General features: G+C 38.2%; 2 protein-coding genes across 5 annotated transcripts; one reads left to right on the top strand and one right to left on the bottom strand.

Moving 5' to 3' along the window:
• The first annotated feature begins 202 nt into the window (after positions 1-202).
• Positions 203-6,929, top strand: si:ch211-59o9.10 (uncharacterized protein LOC561841 homolog). 2 transcript variants are annotated; one of them, XM_053631134.1, is made up of 11 exons: positions 203-431; positions 2,236-2,453; positions 3,768-3,822; positions 3,915-4,368; positions 4,473-4,603; positions 5,626-5,712; positions 5,816-5,918; positions 6,045-6,148; positions 6,252-6,373; positions 6,454-6,553; positions 6,645-6,929. In XM_053631134.1, the coding sequence occupies exons 2-11, from the start codon at positions 2,278-2,280 to the stop codon at positions 6,687-6,689; spliced, it is 1,377 nt and encodes a 458-aa protein (XP_053487109.1). In that variant the 5' UTR covers positions 203-431; positions 2,236-2,277; the 3' UTR covers positions 6,690-6,929. The 2 variants fall into 2 exon arrangements, with proteins under 2 accessions (XP_053487109.1, XP_053487108.1); XM_053631133.1 differs by lacking the exon at positions 203-431 and having other exon boundaries at positions 1,940-2,453.
• A 607-nt stretch (positions 6,930-7,536) lies between these two features.
• nedd1 (NEDD1 gamma-tubulin ring complex targeting factor) lies at positions 7,537-17,544 on the bottom strand. Of its 3 annotated transcripts, none has more exons than XM_053631126.1 (17): positions 17,361-17,544; positions 16,407-16,549; positions 14,589-14,683; positions 14,375-14,491; positions 13,895-14,035; positions 12,218-12,447; positions 11,900-12,101; positions 11,532-11,700; positions 11,069-11,188; positions 10,831-10,878; positions 10,628-10,732; positions 10,403-10,447; positions 10,106-10,272; positions 9,782-9,959; positions 9,597-9,696; positions 8,359-8,425; positions 7,537-8,223 (listed from the first exon to the last, which is right to left on the bottom strand). In XM_053631126.1, the coding sequence occupies exons 2-17, from the start codon at positions 16,540-16,542 to the stop codon at positions 8,119-8,121; spliced, it is 2,025 nt and encodes a 674-aa protein (XP_053487101.1). In that variant the 5' UTR covers positions 16,543-16,549; positions 17,361-17,544; the 3' UTR covers positions 7,537-8,118. The 3 variants fall into 3 exon arrangements, with proteins under 3 accessions (XP_053487101.1, XP_053487102.1, XP_053487103.1); XM_053631127.1 differs by having other exon boundaries at positions 9,597-9,693; XM_053631128.1 differs by having other exon boundaries at positions 9,782-9,902.
• Between the last annotated feature and the right edge of the window lie 3 nt (positions 17,545-17,547).

The raw sequence follows: 17,547 nt of genomic DNA, 5'->3' as shown, positions 1-17,547 counted from the left end.
GTATATATCTTTTTGAAGCAATGATCTAAGAAACACCAATATCTCTGTCGTTGCAGAGGCGAAGTTCCCCGAACTTCATATAAGAAATCACCTCCATGTAATACTTCTCTCAATGTAATACGCGCATTTCTTATATCATTGACTCCCTTCCATAGAGACAGCAATACACAATGACTTCATAAAATTCTAATTCAAAATCTAAATTCTTGATGATTCCTACCAGTCAGCAGTAATGCTGCACTGGCCTTTCGCTCTGGACAATAAAGGGCAAACCGCCTTCGCGTCAACACAGATTTCAGGGTGAAACTTTTCCACGGGTGTCCTCCGGTTTGCTTCTTGTCCAGAAAAGCTGAAAAGACTTGTGCAGCCCAGCCAGGAGATGCCAAATTGTCGTGGAAATTAGACAACACTCGTAGACTCTTCCTCTGAAGGTAAAAAGATTTATTATAGAAGGATGATACAGGATAGAATAAAGCAGGATAGAATAATGAGTGTGCTCTGAAGCCCTTGTACTAAATCACTACTATATATATGAAACGCAGAGCATGACATAATTCTGTGTACTGATAAGAAGCAGTTTGAGGCAGTTCAAACAGGCTTTGTTTTAGGATCTTGGAAGATGTTTAGACGAACCTTGAACAGAACATGTTTGTGTCTCTGTAAGCAGATAAACATTCTGTACTGATCTCAGTGACATGACATGGCCTTCTTAGGTGTTACCCTCACATGAGAACAAAACAGAACAAGAACAAACTTATTACAAAGTAAAAATGAGTAATTTCCCTCACAGCAGTCAGGGACCTAGTATATAAAAAAAGCCTATTGAACAGATTAATAAAAATATATATATAAGCTAACTATTCAAATGTTATGCACAGTAGATGAATATCCATCATTATATTTATTAATTGAATCCATCTAAGCTTTTTATACTCACATGAAGAAAATGCAAACCAATTATACGACCAATTATCTCATGACCAGTATTCCTGGGACAGGCTCCAGATACACTGTGACCCTGATCAAAATAAAATGGTTACTGAAATAGTTTAAATAGTGTAATTAATACATTTGTGTAAACACTCAATAATAGCTACACAATTTCATAGTGAGCCACACAACATGTCGATAAAAGACATTAATACACGCTTGATTGATGCACATTGACTGAATCTTTTCAGCATGTTTTGCATAGGAGATTCTTTTTCATTGATATTTATGCGACCCAATAACTGTATGATCCCTGTATGATCAAGTTCAGCGGTTTTGGTTTTATTTTATTATTTTTTTTGTTTTTATTAATACATGAAGATGAAAAACAGTTACATAAGCATTGCAAAGAAATTACTTACAATTGCATGAAAAACAACAACAATATGTAACTTGAACATAATTAACACACATCTTACAACAGATTGACATGTCAGGGACACAGAAACTAAAATTGTAAACATACATTAACATACAGATTTTACAACACAGGAAAAGCATATAAATACATGGACTTGCTTAAATTTTTGTTTATGAATGAAAAATTTGCCTATAAAGTGACAAACTTAACCACGTATTCCAGAGGTTTATTTTTAGTGTCGCTATAATTTAAAGAAAAGTCTTTTAAGTTAAAAGAATGTGTAAAATTGGCAGAGTCAAATATATGAAAACCGAGTTCAGATCAGAGTTGTTTAGATATAGGGCAATATAAAAAAAAAAACAGGTGTGCAAATGTCTCTGCTTGTTTACAAAAAGCATGAACTGTCAATGTCCAAGTATTTAGAGATATTAGCGTTGACAGGGTATATTTTGTGTAATATTTTGAAATGTATTTCCTTCGCCTTATTGGAGCTACAATATTTTTCAGGTAAAAGCCATGCCCTTTTTAGTTTTAGGAAATTCCACTACAGGGATGTTGCTAGAACACGTCAGAGGAAATGACGTAAGTTCTTACATGGCGGTGAACCTTTTTGATTCCTGTAATAATCTAGTGGGTTTTATAGTCGGGATATGCGATGTACACATCGTAAGTGCGATTTATGTTAGATATTTAATGGATCTAGTACAGATTTTTTAGAAGAAAGAGGGGTGATAACTTCAGAGCTGTGAACGTAGTCTCACAGTAGTAGCTACCGGCTAACTTGTTAGCTCGACAACATTCATCACATCTACTGGCCTAGCTAGCGAGCTATCAGCTAACTGCTTTGTTTAGTCTTGCAACATCAACGGGTTTATTTTCCTCAGACATACGCTACAGCCGAGGAGCCATAAACTAAAACGTATCATATGGAGAACACACTGAAAGACTCGAGGTCTAGCAGCCCTTTCCTCAGCCTGGATGAAGATGAAACCAATCAACATTTAAATGAGGCTTGTTTACTGAGTGACACTGAACTGCCTTTTGATGATGAAGGATCCTCTTATGATTTTTCTAACGTGGTCATTCCAGAAACTCCAGAAAGGTACTATCGAGGCTGAAGCAGAATCAGATTATTATTAATTGCAAATGGAATTTGAATTAGAATTTACAACCCTTATAATTTCTGTGATGGTTTTTACTTATTTTTTTTTTTCAGTAGGGATTGTTTATAATATTGTACCTCCTGTAATGTACACCAGGCAGTGCTGTATGGTATGGTAACATGTATGTGATCCCATATTGTTGTTGTTTTTTCCCCATTGCCAAGTGACCTGTACTGTAACTAAGTACTGAATTTATTTATCCTTCTTGCCAGGATGCCGGGGGGAGGGGAACTAGAAATCGTGCACATCATTGCTAGGTCAAGTGCAATTATCACAGAATTGTCTAATCCAATTGCATTCTATCTTATTAAATAAGATGTCTAAATAGTAACTCCTCATTTATTACTTCATATAGTGGCACACTATTTAGAATGGTATTGTCGTGGAAATTAGACAACACTCGCAGATTCGTCCTCTGAAGGTAAAAAGGTTTATTACAGAAAGATGGTTAATACAGGATAGAATAAAGCAGGATATAATAATGAGAGCGCTCTGAAGCGCTTGTGCTGAACCACTACTATATATATGAAAAGCAGAGCATGACACACTTCTGTGTACCGATAAGACGCAGTTTGAGGAAGTTCAAACAGGCTTTGTTTTAGGGTCTTGGAAGATGTGCAGACGAACCTTGAATAGAAGAACATGTTTGTGTCTCTGTAAGCAGATAAACATTCTGTACTGATCTCAGTGACATGACAAGGCCTTCTTAAGCTTTATCCTCAGATGAACAGAAAAAGAACAAACCAATTACAAAGTAAAAATGAGTAATTTCCCTCATTTTATCATTCCAAAATATGATAACTAAAATTAACAGAGAAATTATTATGCTGTGAATACATCAGAACTTAAGAATCCTTTCACGGTTCAACTGAATTCAACATGAAACCGACATAATGAAGGCGCTAAGGCTGTTTTTGCGGATATAAAGTATCCTGTCGTCAAGCAAGCTTATTTTAGCGTGAAATGAGAATCGTCACGGTCAAATGCATATTTACAATAGACATGAAATGGATGTCAATGGGTCGTCATCGTCAGTATCACTGGCAGAATCTAGTTCCCAGTCAGGTTTATGATACAGCTCGGGTTGGTCTTCGTAAGGTCATAGTCACTTTTTGTGGACGTTTTAATTAGCATCAGTGTTTGGTCATCAGTCATTGCTCTTAATGAGCGTTATTTTCTGCTAAGTCTGTGTATGAGTATTACGGTCTTTATTAAATACAGATACTAGGCTCTTGTCTTCTTCTGCTTTGCAGCCCTCTCACTTTTCGAAGAAAACTACATTCCCAAGTAACTGATCATTACAGTGGGGTAAAGACAGTTTTCTTTTAAAACCATTTATCTTTTGTAAAGACATTTTAGCAAATGTAAGGAACGTTTCTCATGGTGGCTTTAATCCCTAGGCTGCTGTTTGTGGTCCAGATGCCAAAAGGTCAGAGAGAAGGTTCATGATTCCTGGATACCTCCACACAACCCCAAGCTCTCATAGGACACTGAAACGAAGAAGAATGCAAGACCCTGCAGGAGATGTTAATGATATACAAGCAAGCAGTGGAACAGGATTTGTACCTGCTTCATCTCTTTTATCTGAAATCACGTGGCTGGAGTCTCCACGCCCCTCGCAGTCCACCACCTCCTTCTCTTCCACTTCTACCATCTCATGTTCTGCTGCAGATCCTGAATGCTCTGTGCTGGGAGCTACTGCTGGTCAGATTTGCTCAAGAAAGACTTCTCCTCGTGGTCATGCCTCTGAGCAAAAAATATTTAATAAATGCTATAAGGAACAAAGACCGAAAAAGACATCAACTATAATAAGTCCAAGGTCCTCTAGGTGTACAGCAACAGCAAATTTGCAAGGTACAGCTGTGACTCATGATTTGTTTTAAAATGGGTACAGAATTTTTCTAAAGTTATGGTCATGAATTCAGGGCTTGATTCTTTCTCTGCTCTGTCATCCACAGACACAGAAAGAAGAGGTGGATGTGTACAAGAGGAAATTGTTATAGATGATGAGGATGATGATATGGTGGTTGAGGCTATGGTTCGCTCAATTCAAATGGCTGAAGACGAGGCATTTGCCAGAAGCCTCCAGGTAAGTGCTGTTATCCTGACTTTTTTAAAAAAAATAATTAAGGGCTAGTTTACTCTTTCCTCTCTCTAATGTACTTGATTTGATGAACTATACACAGTTCACAGTTATGGGTATAGCAAGTGTTGGAAATAGAAGACTTGACTATGTTTAATAATTCATTAGTAATACTATTTCATATAAAGTACTTGTAAAATGACTCAAGTGGTCATGTAAACAACATACACTAACTTGTACCGTATTAAAAACATTGTTGGGATAAAATCCAACTCACATCATGTATTATAGATACACTATATGGCCAAAAGTATATGAAGCATAGGACCATCTCACACACGTACTGTATGGTTCTTCCCTAAACTGTTGCCACAGTGTTGTAAGCACACAATTGTCTAGAATGTCTTTGTATGCTGTAGCATTAAGATTTCCCTTCACTGGAACTAAAGGGCCAAAACCTATTCCCTGTGCACAAAATGAGCTCTATAAAGACATGGTTTGCCAAGGTTAGCGTGGAAGAACTCAAGTGACCTGCACAGAGCCCTGACCTCAATCCCACTGAACACCTTTGGGATTAATTGGAACGCCGACAGTGCACCAGGCCTCCTTATTTGACATCCATGCCCTACAGTGGCCTGACTGAGCACAAATCCCCATAGCCACATTCCCTAGTGGAAAGCCTTCCCAGAAGAGTAGTGGTTAATATAACAGCAAGGGGTGGGGGGGGGGGATGTCCTAAATGTTAATGCTCATGGTTTTGGAATGGGCACATATGGGTTTGATTGTCAGTTGTCCATGTTTGGCCGTTTGTTTGTTTTTTCTCTTCATTTTTATTCACTAACCTGTGTAGAGCCAGAGTTTTCCAACTGACTGATTGAACTGAAATAACTTTGTGCATGGAAATGTGTTATTTGAATTACTGCCAAAATCTGACCAAGAACCACCCCCCACAACCCCCCTGCAGTTATATGGTTATTTAGTACATGTAAACCATCATATGAACTGATGTTTTTTTCTTTTATTTTTAGGAACAGTTTGATAGAGAGGAACAGGTTCATCAGGAGCAAAGTCGATTACAAACCACATCATCCAACAGACATCCACAAAACCCCCCAGTTAGTTGTATTAAAAACACCTTCCATACATACTGTATACTGATGCTTGCATAGTTAATTTTTTGTTTATTAAAGTTTTTTGTTTTACTTGCACCTTCTTTAGTTGGATTCCTATGTAGGTTTGAGCTGGATCTCTCCCTGGGCCTCCATGATGTACTCAACATCATTCTCAGAGCCGCAGCAGGACATAGCTGTGGGGCAGCCCAGTGAGTCACTTATTTTTCACCATGATTGTCAAGTGACTGTTTAGCATATTAACGTTTCTACTGAGATTAATTGATAGATTTTGTAAGAAGCGTCCTTGCTGATACTTTGTTATTGTGATTGATCAGACAGGCAAACAAGACAGACTCGGGGAGGTCGCAGCTCTCGTCGCAGAAACAGTCCGCACATGCCTTTAGACCTGATTGATGACAGCCAGGGAAATAACTATGAGGTACAAGCTGTTTAATATGCAAAGCACTATTACTGCATTAAGTGGTGCTCACATGTCTGTCAGCACCTATCCTTTTCTTTTAACTATTTTATTCTGTCTTTAGGCTCTTCTGGCATTTGAGGAAACCCAGGGAGCTGTGATGGCCAAGAAAACCCTCAGTAAAGAGGAGATTGAGAGACTTCCTGCTAAAGCTTATGACCCTGCACACAGTGCAGGCAAGACAGAGTAAGTGTCCAAAGCACTTTCTCTTTCTAATAAGGTCTTGTAATCTATTATTGTTGGTAATATGTTTCATCTGTGTACAGTTGCCAGATCTGTTTCTCTGACTACAAGAAAGGAGAGAAGCTGCGAATGCTACCATGTTTCCATGACTACCATGTGAAGTGCATTGACCGCTGGTTGAAAGTGAGTCATTGTGCCCTTTTCACAAAACCTAACCTTTTCCCTCAGATATTACCACTGTGTAATGTGTGTGCATTTCTTGTTTGATTTTCAGGAGAATGCCAACTGTCCTATCTGCAGGGCCGATGTATCATTGTAGCATACGTTATCTCAGGACTGCTCTACCTCACATCACAAGACTACAAAATCTATATTGAATGCATGCGATTTTAACTTGCACGTGCCTCTGAAAAGTCTTTTTCTAAAGAAAAAAAAAGGCTAATGTATGGACCAGCATAAATTCTATGATTGAAATACATTCAGTACATCCAGGTTGACTGGTAAATTTTACTACTGTGCATATAAATTTTAAAAAAAATAAAATTAAATTTTCCTCACACTGGCTTGAGCATTGTGCTTAAATTATGTTTATTACCACATATTTATTGATACTTAATGGTAGCACATTTCTTTACCTTACTTCGTCTTTATCAATATTAGTAGTAGTGTTTATCTTTACTTCACTCTTAATTATAAGACCTCCAGCACTGGTACCTTGTATGCCTTAGCAACTGCTCGGTTTGTTCTGGCTCCTGCATGTCCTACTTTCATTTGCTTTTTCAAATACAGAACCATTGGGATAGCCAAGAAACTACAGATGCATTTTAAGGAATAGTTTGTGGAAAATTCAAATATATCCAATTTTTTTTTTTTTTTTTACTTACATGTATTTGGTTAGTCAAGACACATTTGATGCACATTCCATGTGTAGAGCTGACACTAACATGGCAAACACTGAAGCTTATGGCTACCAAAAAACAAGCCTAAACGTGACAATTAACCTTAAATCATCTCACCTGCTTAGAATAAAATCAAATGATTTGTGCATTATATGTCCTACACCAATCTAAGAGTGCTAAAATCAGACATTTTTTAAAAAAATAAATAAACTTGCCAATGCGATTTTTGTAGTCCAGCAATTAATTATGATTAGTACCCAATCAACATCCTGTGGCGGTAATAATTTATTCAAGATACAAATGGTTTTATGACTATTACAAAAGTTAATTGTAGGCACAGTAAACAGATTTTTTGCCACATGCTGCCATAATGACAGCACACTTGGTGTTTACAGGACTGTATCAGTACTGATGATGTCCCCAATATCCATCTATCTAATTTAGTATAGTCACTAATATTAGCTATAAGCTTATCATACAACCTTGTTACCTACTATAAACATGTAAGCCCTCATATATGGCAATATTTTATTGCAAATTATATGTTGTAAAATATGCACAAAAATGCACAAAATGGAGAGAGAGAAAAGCTTAATAACAATCTCTCATTTTAAGGCACATACATGGTGTAACCTTAAACATGAATGCTGGTGATAAAGACAAAACAGGCTATGTGTGCTGGTCTTCAGGGCATGAGTGCATAATTCAGACATCAGTGGGAAAGCAGATCAATCTCCATGTCCTTCCTCACCTAGGCCAGTGCTGTAGTGCTACCACATGCTTTAGGCCTAAACCTGTACTGAGCACAAGGAATTCACTCTACATGTCAAACAGGTAGCCACATGCTTCTTAGTAATTGGCTCTGAGTCTTCGGTTTTCCTCCTTCAGCTTCTCAATCTCCTCCACAAGACTCTCATTCACAGAATATCTCTCAATGAGCCCATGGATTTCATTCTGAAAGAGCAAGAATCACCATATTAACAATGTTGCTTGACAAAATTACAGACCATTTGCCAAAAAAAAAAGCAGAAAAGGATGAGCAAAAAAAAACCAAACAAACAACAATTGTGGGTTGCAGGTAATACCTACCAGCTGAATGTAGAACTGCCGCACCATTTCCACTTGGAGATTGATAATATCTCTATGGCATGTGTCTCTGAAAGAGATTACAAAAGCAAAATCTGAGAAAGGTAAAGCAGGTATGTGACAAATAATAATAATAATAATAATAATAATTGATAAGCTAGCCCACAGGCCAAGTAAAAGCTCCCATGTGCTGCCCAGTCTTATGTTGTGGTTGCATGGAACCCAAAATGTCTATGCTAACATAAGTATAATAAGGAATGGCAAGCTAGTTTGCTTATGTCATATCCATTAATACAGACTAAGTTACACGTGTATATGATTTTTATCCTCTTATCAGCTATGAGATGTGGTGTTCTGTCCTTCCACTGGCTTATTTATTTTCTTCGAACATTTAACTGTGTGCATTTAATTGCCCGCATCTAGAAATGACAGCTTTGTGCTGCACCGTATTTCCATTTCCACATTTTTACCTAGTAAAAATCATTATACAGTCCTTCAGATCAGATTGGCTGATGTGTGCGCTGCAGCAGGCTTCAGGATTCGGAAGAATGAGGTCTAGTTACAGCACCTGGGGTGTAACCCCACTGTAAAGTACATCAAGTTCATACATGCCAAGCGAAAACTTTTCTTTTACAAAAGTAAACAGGAAGTATTTAATAAAAAAAAACACGAATTTGCTCATCTCAGGTGCCCAGGCTACTGATTTGTACACCTCTGTAAAATGTATTCAACAGTTTAAAGTAGTCTTGAACATTTTAAGATATTACAAATAATCTGTTGAGTAACCACTTGTTTTTTAATACCCATGTATCTACTAAAATGGGCTAACAGCAGATCTACCTTTTTACTTTAATAACAAATGCAAACATCTGTAAATATTAGCTTTAAGTTGAATATCATTAAATTAAAGTTAAAAACCATCCAGTATGCTCCTGAAACTGTAAGCTCATCCCTTCCCTCTGTACTCTCGGTACTTTATCTAATTAACTATGGCATACTAAACTATTACAAAAAAGAAAGATTCCACAACTGGGAAATATAGCCATGCAAGGATGACTGACTTACAGTCTGAAGAGTAGTGGGATCAGAATGCTAAACAACTTGTTATTAACTTGTGTTTACTGCTGATGTTTTTTTTTTACTGTAGGTAAAGTTAAGAATTTAACTTCTAGTAAACTCATTTTCATTACTGACGGGTAGATACAAGTGTGCATGCGTGCAAGTATTTCAAAACAACGCACCTGAAATCTTCTAAAGCTTCATGGATCATGTTGCGCACAAAATTCATCTGGATAGAGGTGAGTGGTGCTCCACTACTGACAGCACCAGATGCACCCGCTGCTGCACAAGTTAGAAACACAACTTCTTGTCACCATGTGATCACGTATACATTTCATTAGGTGTATCCGATGTCCTCTTTACTTACCTGATTCGGCTATGGGTTGACTGCTACTCACTGGGGAGTCATAGGTGAGCTGGGTTGGCACTTCTCTCCTCTGACTGGGCTCAGGAGTGTTGAATGAAGGCACTGATTGGATGTGTGTACTCTGAGAAGCAAGGGGTGTGGTCAGAACATTCTGCCTCAGATAACTGGTCTTCTCCGACTGTCCATCATGCCAAAATGTCAATATCAAAAGTATATTATAAGTATACTATATACTTACACAATTATAGTAGAAGTGCATTATAGCTACATAAGACTTTCCTTATGTTTCTTAAATACATAAAGAAACAAATAGCAGTGACCGACCATGTTGTTCTGCGGGTCCATATGTGTAGGTGATGTGATCACTGGTTCCTCCTCTTTGATTGCAGGTGGTGTCTGGACAGCAGACAGAGGACTGTAGCAGCGAGCACCAGGTGTACCCAACGGGTTCTTACGCTGGGCTGAACCATGCTGAGGTAAGAAATCTAAATCTTAAAAAAAAAAAAAAAAAAGTAAGTAAATACCTGAATAAATGCTAGTATCAATATTTAAATATAATGACACTTTATCATGAACTTCAGTCATCAGATGTCATCAATGATGCAAGTAATGAAATCTCACCTTTCTTTCCACTTGAGGCGTCGCTGAGTCTGTGACCTTTGTAATCTTGAATTAATGAGAAAAACAAAATTAATAATACTGCTTAAAAAATAGCACATAATTTCAGTTACTCAAATATCCACTTGTATTTGAAAAAGCTAGCAAAATATAGAATAACAAATATTTGTATATATTCTGAATGTTGAGTAGAGCCAGCAATTCACTGAGGAAGGAAAATTCTCTCACCATCTCGAACAGGAGAGAAAATGTCCAGGCTGTTGCGACCCACCCTAACTCTGTCTGAACTGTGCTGCCCTTGAGATTCTCGGCAGAACACATCTGCACTGCCTCCTAGTGGTAAAAAAAAAACCCCACAACAATATCCATTCAATATCCATTCATTGAAATTGATATTTCAATGAGTACATGATAATTGACAAAGTACACACCATTTCTTGAAGTTGGATTATCACCAATGAAACCATGCATTTTAAACCCTGAATGGAGAGGAATTAAATACAGGGAAGAAAAAAGGAGGGGAAAAAGAAACAGTCCAGTTAGTCACTGACGAACAAATACAAATGAAGCATTTAAATGGAAAAAAAAAAGAACTGTTAGTACATACATAATTTCCATATTGCAAAGTCAAACCACAACATCTGTATAGGAAACAAAGTAAGCACACACCATCAGTTACAGGTGAGAAGATGTCTAGGTCCAGGCTGTTTCGGCCCACGCTGTTAAACTTATCCAGACTGGGCTGGCCTTCAGCCTCTCTGGATGGCACCCCAGAACCTCCTCCAGTCCCTAAACAGTACACAGCACAGAGAGAATTGTCAGAACTCTGGTGCAATTTTACATTTTAATGCATTCACTATGAATTAGCCTGCAACATTATGCTGCCACAGGGAGATAGAATATGGATAGATTTGAGGTACTGATAATCTTAAAATTCATGGATATAATATACATTATGGATAAATTATAAAAGTCATTATGAATTTTGTCTGATCATCTGCAGGAAATAAAATTCAGCTATTGTCAGATTAAAACGCTGACTAAGCTCAAAATCAGGCCACACAAGTAATGAAATATCTCCACTGAGGGGGAACTGAATTTTAGGGAGCTCTATGTGAAAGGAAACACTCACCAAGGCTGTGAGCCTGTACGTCTCCTCGGCTAACTGGCTGCTGTTCGGGCACAGCGGGAACTGAAGAGGTTGGAGTAGGAGGACCGCTCTGCTGATTCTGCCCCAGCTTTACAGAGATTCTCTTGGTGGACTGCGAGGAAGAAGTCTTGCCCGAGACTGTTTTACTAGTCTGAGGAAAACAGTTTATTTGTAGCACATTATAGTGACATTATTAATAATGCATCTGATGCAATTACTGTACAAAACAATATGTGGGTTTAAGGTTTGAGCTAGGACTGTAGGCTTACATTGATCAAAAAATATATATTGAGGGCAATTAACTGTAAATGCACACATACAGTTTGTAGACTGAGCACTGCAAACCATACCTTTAGCCTGGTGGTGGAGTGCTGGAAGCGGATACACGTGACTGAGGTCTTGTGAGCAGTGGTGGTTTTGACAGGAGCGCTTAGATTACGCAAGTCATACATGTAGATCCGTCCCTGGGTGGAGCCCACTACAAGCCCTGCTCCATCCGGAGTGAAGTCTACAGCTGTGAGTGGGGACTCAATCTGCTTACTACGGAAAATACTGCACAAACAAACACAAACGAAATATGATCTCAACCAGTAAGAATATAAAACATACCATATCTTGCTTTAAACTAGTCATTATATAAACATACTCTACACACAGATGTGTCTTACATTTTGCTGGAAGTGTCATAGCAGACGATTTTCTTATCCAACCCCACTGTAATAAAGAGCAGGTCATTGGCTGGAGAAAAGGCCAGGCCTGAGGCAGGAGCTTTGTGTGCACCTTCAAACGTGTGTAGCTCCTTCTGTGTGTTTGTGTCCCACAGTACCACCGAGCCGCTATCTGACACACTCCCCAAGAGAGACCGTTTTATCAGCGAGTACTTCAAGTCATGGACAGGCTACAAAGTGAAAACACATCATGTTAATCACAATATTTCTGCTCAGTATTGACCATCACATGTACGTACCCAATTTCAGATCGGAATAGTTTTACTTCACTTTATTATTTTAAAATGAAACAATTTTTCACATGGTACAAGTCTATATTCTTTCACAAGAATAAATCCTTGAATCAAATTAAGATTACTCCTTAAATAAATAAATAAATAAATAAGAATGGGCATATATAGAGATTATTAAATCACCTAGAGCAGGGGTGTCAAACTCATTTTAGTTCAGGGGCCACATACAGCCTAATTAGATGTAAAGTAGGCCGGGCCAGTAAAATCATAGCATAATTACCTATAAATAACCATAAGTCCATGTTTTTCCCTTTGTTTTCATACAAAGAAGTACAAGTACATTAGGAAAATCTTCATATTTAATGAAATATCCTTTTACAAAACATATCATGAACAACCTCAGATTTCTTAAGACAAACGTGCAATTTTCTTCTGATTATCATTTACATGTGTGCATTACAACTGGTCACAGTGTTTGTACAAATGCAATAAAGTTTAAGTCACAGTGTTTGAAACTGAAAAATATAGTATTGCACTTTAAAATTTATGGCATTGCAGGAACAATAGGATTCCACCAAACCAAACTATTTTGTAGTAAAGCTGTTGACTAACATTAAATTGACATTTTTTTAACTATTACTACAGAAAGGATTCATTTTCACAGAACTGTATTCTTTAAGTGCAATCAGTGTCTGAAGCAGTATTTTAAAGGAGTTAGTCATATCTAGACTACTTTGTTTTTGCTCCTGAAACTTGGCATCTTTTGGTCCTTTGTCAAAAAAGGAGAAAAATGGATACAGAGTATCCACTTTTCTCCCTTTTAACAAAGACATTTTGCCTAATGAGGGTGTGGGGGCGAGTAGAAAATAGGTTAGACTACACTGTAATAACAAACTGCAGAAGGCACATTGCTACCATCTGCTGTTCGGTCCGAGTCCCAGAGTTGTGCTGCGTCTTCTACTCTGACTAAAACAATGCGGATAATTTAGGAATAGCATTTTATCAAAAATTACTAGTTCGTGTCTTTTATGCATTTTTCACTTTCAAAATTCATTCTGCGGGCCGGATTGAACCCCCTAGCGGACCAGTTTGGCCCGCACGTCTGACACCCCTGACCTGGAGAGTTAAATCATAATAATGAGGAGTTTATTTATATGCACTGGACTAGAATTAATATTAGTCAATTAGTTGACTTTAGCTAAACTCACTATCACAATTACACCAAAGTCATTAAGGAAACAAAAATGTGTAGCAATTAAAATGCAATTATTTGTTTTGTTTCCCATTTATCCGTACACTTATTACAGTTATGACCACTTAACAGAACGAGGTGACAAAGTGCATGGGAATATGGACGGACTCTATTGAAAAGGGACAGACTCACCTCATTGTTCCCATGGCCAAAGGCTTTGCTGGACAGATTGGTGGTAATGCTGTGGAGGATGATGTCCCCACTGGTGGAACCAGATGCTATGTAACTATCGCCACCATTGAAGGATACACAGGTCACTTCCTCCTTATGGTCCTGATGATATTGAGAAAATATGAAAAACAAAAAGGTATGAGATAGAGGTGCGCACAAATAGGAATGCCCCTGTGGAAAATTTGACCAATCCCACCTGCTCCCATGGTTATTAACTGACCATGTTATTTCATAAGGAATTTAGTTGTTTCTAACTCCCTAAATATAAATTAGCAATTTAAACCATAGTGTCCTTGACCAGGATAAAGCATTTACTGGTAAATGAATTAATGTGGTAAAATATATTGTGCAGTGTTCAGTAATTATAATCAGAACAATGCACAGATTTAATAATAATTTAAAAAAGATCTACTTTAAATACTTCACTAAACAATGAGATACCTTGAGGCTACGATGTAATCTCTTTGTCTTCAGGTCCCAGATGTTGACCGTGCTATCCAGTCCCCCACTGACCAGGAACTGTGATGTTGAATTTAGTGCGACTCGTGTCTGTTTTTTCTGAAAACAAAACCCCAGATGCAGCACAGATGAGAATGCTGAGAGATAAAAGTGGTACTGTGAGTGCTTTTTGCTGAAATGCAGTTTGTCTACTGACCCCTTCTGCAAGCTCCATCACTGGCACTGGTGAGGACTTCAGGCTGGTCACTACCAGCTTGTCTCCTATACTGCTGGCACTGACAATGTACTGATCTGACTGTTGTCAAGGCATACAAAGTGGCGCACATGTTCTACAAATTCCTTTTGGAGTCATGGACTATTTTTAAGATGAGATTTTGTTAATGAAATTGGAACACAGTCCTGAACAGAGGACGTCTATGAAAAAACTCACTTGTGTTCTTACTCTAGATGCAAGATGCATGCTTTCAAATCTACTATAATAATCACAGGATTACACAAAATATGCCATATAATGGATCCATTACACAACGCATGTGCTACAATTAATTTTTCACTGAATACTGTAAGTAGAGACTGCAGAGTCTCTTTTTACACAGCATTCACTGAGATTTACTCATTAACAACCACAAAACCCCATGCACAATTTTGTCGTTGGTACAAAAACACAATAGCTCAGCTTCAGAATCACTCCACTTTACACATACACTATATGGCCAAAAGTATGTGGATATCTGACCCATTACACCCATATGTTCTTGTTGAACATCATTGAAGATTTAGTCCCCCTTTACAGTTATAATAACCTCCATTCTCTTGAGAAGGCTTTCCACTAGATTTCGGCACGTGGCTGTGGGGATTTGCTCATTCAGCCACAAGAGCATTAATGAGGTCAGCCTCTGATGAAGAATGAGGAGGCCTGGGGTGCAGTCAGTGTTCAAGTTAATCCCAAAGGTGTTCAGCGGGGTTGAGGTCTGGGCTCTGGGCAGATCACTAGAGTTCTTACAGTCTAAACTTAACAAACCATGTCTTCATGGAATCTTGCCTTGTGCACAGGGGCACTGTCATGCTGGAACAGGTTTGGACTTCTTAGTTCCAGTGAAGGGAAATTCTTAATGCTAAGAATGAAGAATTTCATATACAAAGACAAATACATTCTCACATACAAAGACTGTGCTTCAAACCTTGTGGCAACAGGTTGCAGAAGGCCCACGTATGGGTGTGACTGTCAGGTGTCCGCATATTTCTGTTCATACAGTGTATAATCCTTCTGTTTGCTGATGTTAGGTGTCCCTCTTATTTTTGTTTTGATTAATGATTTATCAGCTGCCTCATAAGGTGTCAGCACACTGTACCATGCATACATCAATAAGTACAACACAGCTAGCTTGGCACTGGACAATGTGAAGGATAATGGGTAATTTGCAGAGCTGAGTCACACAATCTAGTGGAAAAGATGTGCAGTCTTTCACAGTAACATATTGGTTTCTGTATTAGAAACCCATTCGAACACATTTGCATTAGTGTCTTTAACAATGACTCAAACTTCCACAAGTGTGTCACATGAACTTCAAGATAATAAAAGTGTAAATCACACACTATTTAGGGAATGTCCGTCCATGCAATAAAATGATTCCACAATTAGATTTAAAACGGGTGCCTTCACCATGTGTGCATGTTCTCCCCATGCTGTGGGGGTTTCCTCCAGGTACTCCGGTTTCCTCCCCCAGTCCAAAAACATGCGTTGTAGGCTGATTGGCATCTCTAAATTGTCCGTAGTATGTGAATGGGTGTGTGAGAGATTATGCCCTGTGATGGGGTGTCCCCTGCCTTGTGCCCTGAGTCCCCTGGGATAGGCTTCCTGTGACCCTGTAGATAGGTTGTAAGATAAGCGGTATAGAAAATGGATGAATGGATCAATTTAAAACAGGCCTCTCAAAGTTTAACAGGTCCTGTCACCTAGACACAAAGCTATAGCATACTGGAAAAAAATAACTTGGCTTGCTATGGAGGATACTGCTGCTGCTCCAGCACACCTGTGCTAGAGGATGGCTGGCACTGTGAGGGTTGAACTGCTCCACCACACTCATGGAGGTGGAATCCCAGATCTTCAGGCAGTCGCCTGATGACACCAACCGGGTCACCTCCTCCATAGCAACACTTAGTAAGGAAAGAAACAGAAAATACACGACAGCTGTCAGATAGGCTGGTGACACTTGACTCTTCTTGTAATTACTGCATCCTTATGTGTACAATGAATAATTCACAACCTGAGACACCTGCACTGGGACTTAACTATAAGTTTGGTAATTATTAAAACCTGTGTAGGTAACTAATTTCTCCAAGTTAGATTGGGGAAAATATAGGAATGTTGTTTTCCTGTCTGAAATATTCACAAATACGAGGCACAGTAAACAAACAAACAAAAAAATACAAGAACAAATGCATTTTATGCCCATTTCACTGGTCTTAAAATTGTAAAGTAATGATATGGAGCCAGAATGTGTTTCTTTCTTTCTATCTTTTTCATTTGTGGATCATAAACTTATTTTTGTTTAAATCATTTTTGTTAGTACTATGCATGCTGTCTAACTTTTTATGCGAGCAATTACATAACAGCAACAACAACAAAAAAAATACGTTTAACGTAGGTGGACAAACTGGATTTTGTGAAAGATTTTGGCTGTAATAAACTTGTGTAAATATAAACCAGCTAGCTAGGAAACTTAGCATGCTTGTAAACTAGCTTTGCATTTGGGCCATCTAGCTAACTTTTTGAACAAGCAAACAAGTAAAATATTATACAGCACTATACATCATGTAACCTAAATGTTTATAACATACCACTTTCGAATTATCCTGCAATGCTAACTTTCAAGCTTAGCTAGGTTTGTAGCTTAATTAGCCACCGACAAGGTTATGCTAGCAAGGAGTTGTTGACATTTCGCAAGTTTATCTTCTAGCTACTTACCGTAAAGTTTACAGACAAAGCCACTCCTGGGTTCATGCAACAAGGTGTTTTGATGGGAGAATACTTTGAATACTAGTATCCTTACTTTTTAGCAACAATTATTGGCATATCACAAGAATTTGAAAAACTGCATAATCGGCCTGGAACCGCCACTACGGCACCCCGCGAGGGTCAAAACGTGCTGCCA

Source organism: Ictalurus furcatus, chromosome 8, assembly GCF_023375685.1.
Source record: "Ictalurus furcatus strain D&B chromosome 8, Billie_1.0, whole genome shotgun sequence".
In the NCBI taxonomy this organism is placed as follows: Eukaryota; Metazoa; Chordata; class Actinopteri; order Siluriformes; family Ictaluridae; genus Ictalurus; species Ictalurus furcatus.
The sequence above is the reverse complement of the archived record's forward strand: the minus strand, read 5'-3'. Positions and strand labels throughout refer to the sequence as shown.